This window comes from Limulus polyphemus, unplaced genomic scaffold, assembly GCF_000517525.1.
Source record: "Limulus polyphemus unplaced genomic scaffold, Limulus_polyphemus-2.1.2 Scaffold175, whole genome shotgun sequence".
Taxonomy (NCBI): domain Eukaryota; kingdom Metazoa; phylum Arthropoda; class Merostomata; order Xiphosura; family Limulidae; genus Limulus; species Limulus polyphemus.
Window position 1 is genome coordinate 895,160 of NW_013665785.1, and position 4,922 is coordinate 900,081.

At 32.5% G+C, this 4,922-nt stretch overlaps 1 protein-coding gene across 1 annotated transcript in view; it reads right to left on the bottom strand.

Annotated features, from left to right (window-relative positions):
- Positions 1-3,818: 3,818 nt before the first annotated feature.
- LOC106478042 (receptor-type tyrosine-protein phosphatase delta-like) overlaps positions 3,819-4,922 on the bottom strand; it is a 33,912-nt gene continuing 32,808 nt past the window's right edge. The window contains exon 13 of the mRNA XM_022381566.1: positions 3,819-4,195. Within this exon, the coding sequence (XP_022237274.1) occupies positions 4,124-4,195 (72 nt within the window). The 3' untranslated portion in view covers positions 3,819-4,123. The remainder of the gene's footprint in view (positions 4,196-4,922) is intronic.

The following is a 4,922-nucleotide window of genomic DNA, read 5'->3' on the forward strand; positions in this document are numbered from 1 at the left end:
CTAATATCAATCCTTCAAAAACAATGCAAACAAGATAGTAGGGATGGCGTTTGCATCATTCCTACATAATAGTACAGGCACCAGACGAAAATAGGATAAATTAAACTAAATTGTGATTGAATAGTTATGTATATTGCTATATGTTAATTATCGCCTGTGCTATTATGTAGGGATGATGCAAATGACATGGGAATCTATAGGGTTTAATAGCAAGTGTTGAACAATAATGGGAAGCCTATAAGGGGAAGCCATTTATTAGAAAACTGTATTAATAACAGTTTAATTATTAACTCAGTTGGTTTACATGGTTTCAATAATTGGCTTAAGCTTGACTTAACTGTCATTCATAGTGTTTTCCAAAATACTTTTTTTACCTGTTTGTGTAATTTTCTGTCTTTTTTTCCGTTACCTCGATTCAAAGCTCACACATGATACAAAATCACTCACCCATATTAATGCAACCTAGATCTATTTTCAGTGTTTAAAAACTTCGGCCTTTAGCCCAAAAAATTTCATTCTCCATTATATAGTGCAGCTAACTTTCGCGAGTTTGCTTTACATGAACAGATTGGTGCTGGATCTGTTGGATGTCTCCAACCTTTAGAGCCTGGAAAACTATGCTGTATGTTTTCGTAAGCAGCATGTACTAACAAAGTTTGCCCGTTCACACCAGCTGGTTCTAACATGAGGTGGATCCACGTAAGGAACCTTCCTAATGAGTATTTGAATACGACTTTCCAAGAATATGGAAAAGTATTGGCCACGGTTAGAGAGACCTATCCTGGTACGAGTATTTGTACGGATGCGCGTCTACTGAAGATTGACATGATTCTCCCAGTACCGAGTTTTGTTAATGTATCACAGTTCCGGGTAATCATTAATTACCCAGTTATGGAAAAAAGCATTTAGCTCTTAACTGCACGGCTATTTTCTGTAACCGTTGCGGCAACGATGGGCATGAGTCGGCGCACTGTGAAAAAGGTTGTTTGATATGTGGTGAAGGTTACTAATTTCGGATGTGTAACGTTAAAACTATTTCATCCATTTGTAAAGATACAGTAGAAACCATCAGTAATAGCTAAGTTGATTATATTTGTCGAGATGTTTGGCAAGGAATCGTCAATTCTGTTGGGAGCGGTGAAATACCATCTTCAAGAGCCTGGTGAATCGCCAGCAGGCGAGGGAACAGCCACTGTGAATGTAGAGACAGACGATGTCGATCATCAAAAGCCTAAGACATCAATTAGTGATGTTCAACTAAGAGAGGGGTCAGACAAGCAAAATATCTTGACCGATTTGACCCTTAAGTCACAAAGATCTTGTAGAGTACGTTCTGTTAGAAGACTCACAACTTTCAAAAGGTTCCGAGGAAGAAATACAGAAACCTAAGTCTGTAAAAGATTGCTCAAAAAGTATAAGTCTCATTAAAAAAAATATCAAGCGCCTTAAATGTTTAAAACTTTTTTAATTCCATTCTTATGTACAAGCAGAAACGGGTGACTGTTTGTGTTAGTAAATACTAATCGTAATATTCATACCTCATTGAAAAAAAATAAATTAGAAAAAGGGGACAGTTTCTAAAAAAAAAGATTTTGTTTCTGGGAAGTACTGCACGGGTAAAGTGTTAGGATTGTGCTCTTTAGTCATATGTAACTCATTGCATTAAAATGTTTCAATGTACAGAGCTTAAGATTTTCATAAATTTTACTTAAATAAACTGTACCGTTTTTTATATATATTAAAAGTAGTACCGTTCATTGAAAAAATAATAGTTTTTTTAAGAACTCCAGTTTCACAGTACTACGTTTAAAAATTACATCAAATAAAGATATAATCAAACCCTCACGTCCAGTCCTAGTGAAGGTCGTGTTCTTGTTGTGAGGAGAGAACTTTTATTTAAAATTGTTTTCTATTATAAACAAATGGTCGTTGCACATACCACAGTTATTTCTCTAATTATCTGAATTTTGTATACCCAAAGTATGATATTTTTTATGGATTTGTGTTTGTGATGCCATTCAATAGATGGCGCAAGAGTTGTGGTTACATACATAGATATTGACATACACGCTACGTCAGTTATAGTAAGAGAACGGGACAATTATACGAGTTCCAGTGTTAAACAACATTTTTGATTGTGATGTTTTTCATTTGAACAATGTCCAATGCTGTTTAATTATAATTTTTAGAGTCTAACATGAAAATATATATTATTTATTATATTATATTGTTGTTCATTTAACTTTGATTTAAGTAAGCTATATTTAATACCATTGAAATAATTCCATGATTTTAATGCATTTTTAACAGTACAGCTTTATTTCACTTTGAATCTCTGTTTATCTATCCCAGGCAATATCACTGGCACTGTCATGTTCCTTGTTCTCTTCTCGTTTTCCATATTTAGTATTTCGTCAGTGGAAAAAGTAAAGATGTGTGGTCAAATTAAGTGTCATTGTTTTACACGTGTAACTAAATAGTTACACTAGTTTTATTAAATACTTTCTTTTGCCTAAAAAAAAACGGGGTGAAGAGAAACTAAAGTTTTGATCGCCCCTGGTTATCTTTGAAGCTCCTTCATGGCTTGAGAGATTTTATAACAAAATAATTGCCAAGGATATGCGATGCGATACCAATCATACCTGAAGTAGACAGACCAATGTTCTGTCGAAACATGTAGTATGTTCCACCATCAATAAAACTTTTCCTTGTGCTTATAAATCGTTGTTTGCCTACCTATTATCATATTACCTTAATGTGCTTCCTTACTCAAATACATTATGTTCAGTTGTTCTTGAATTTACTTTTCTACATATGTATATATTACTCCATCTTATGTTTAGCGATCTACAAGAAAGCTTTAACAAAATAATTTCAATATGAATATGACTCTTTAAATAATTGCATTCGTTATTCTATTTAAAATGATAAATTATATTCTCGAAAAAAATTTTATTTCGAAGGAATAAAAGGAAGATACTCATACCTTACCTTCCATTCGATCATCACTGATATTCAATATTTTTGCAGATATTCACACCATCAGATTTGATGTCTCTTACCAAAAATGTAATGTACCTTACTAATTACAGGTGTAAAAATTGCATTTCTTAAAACATAAGAAATAAGTTCTATAATACTTTGTCTGCGGTCTTACAACGCTAGAAACCGAGTTGGGTTTCGATACCCGTGGTGGGGTGAGCACAAATAGCCCATTGTGTAGCTTTGTGCTTAACTTCAAACAAAACAAACAAACTATAATACTTGTATAATGTCTGGATGATCAATAATTTTTTCCAATACTGAATTAGGACTTTTTGACGTAGTAGCTGTTACACGAACAGAGGGAATTGGAAAGTAACGAAAACAATAAAATCAGTTCTTTTAGAAGCTGAGGCTTAATTCAAATTGTATTATATTTACGTTAGTTGTTCATATCGATTTAGTCGAAGATAATGAATAGTATTGTAAATATGAAATAAAAAAGCAATTACAAAAGAATTACAGTATTTGTTCTTGAATTGAAAATTAACGATGCTATCGGAATAAGACTTAAGTGGGCCTATTCCATTTTATATCTGAGAAGCTGTAATAATGCCCGATCTTGAGATTTTACCTAAATGTCATACAAGTTAAAAAATGAAAAACTTCAACTGAATAGCCTGACAATAACAAAATAATAAAAAGTTACCTTTGATTCAATGCGATAATGCACACACAAACATATGTATATATCAACGTAGAAACTCATACAAAAACATAATCAGTTTGTTACTCGGTATTCGTAATTTACAATTATATTTATATACATATATATATACAGATATTAAGATGTTTAGAATATATTACTTTAAATCAAAGTGCGAAATATAATGGATGATCTAATATATATCAAGACAAGTTGATATTATGTTTTACATAGAAAAGTAAATTATTTACAAATTGCTAATGACAATGTAAATCAGAACTTTTCGTAAAAAATTTTCAGCTTCGGTGCAGGAATTCAATAACGGAAATTATTCCAAGACTTGCTATCGTGCGCGCGTGACACGTTTTATAATTATCTGTGCGCATCTCAGTTTGAGAAATATATTTGGCATAACCAAAATTCTCGGTGTCGAGATCAAACATTACAAGGCATAAATGACGGTCTACGCGACTGGTTGACAAGTCGGCAGCTATATTCATTTAGAGCCTGAAAGAGAGTGAATAAAAGATAACAAGAGAAACATTAGCTGCTTTAATCTAGATGAATAAAATAATTCTATTTTAGTGAAATAATTCCTCAATGGTTTAACTGGATTTTTTTTTGAAACATCATTACAATGGTAATTTTCAAATGATATATCCCTCAACATTAAATGAAATGGAAATATAGTAAAACAAATTTTTATATACGGCTTTTACATTTATAACTGAATATACATGCTTAGTGTGATTACATAATACGGATACAGAATGGATATACCTCACAGTTGAGTATGATGTTATCTGTATACCTGATATGAATCTCTGTCATACAACGTACTCAATGAAGTCTTCTTTCGTTTTTCATCATAAATTTATGAAATTTATTTATGTTTTAGCGTAAAACCATACTATAGCTTATCTGCGCTCTGTCCACTATGGAGAATTGAACCCCGGATTTCAGCGTTGTAAGTCCGTAGACTTACCACTGACCTACTGTCGAAATCGCTTTTGAATACTTACACATTAGTTCTCCATTGGATTAATGGTATGTTTGAAAGCTTACAATATTAGAATTCTGAATTCGATCCCTGCAGAGGACATCGCAGATAGCCCGTTGTGGAGCTTTACATTAAAACTAACAATACACATGTATGAGGTTCTTCTAGTATCAAATAACTGTGAACTTTTTCTAATCTTCCACAACTTTACATGCTTTATATAAATCTTTGGGG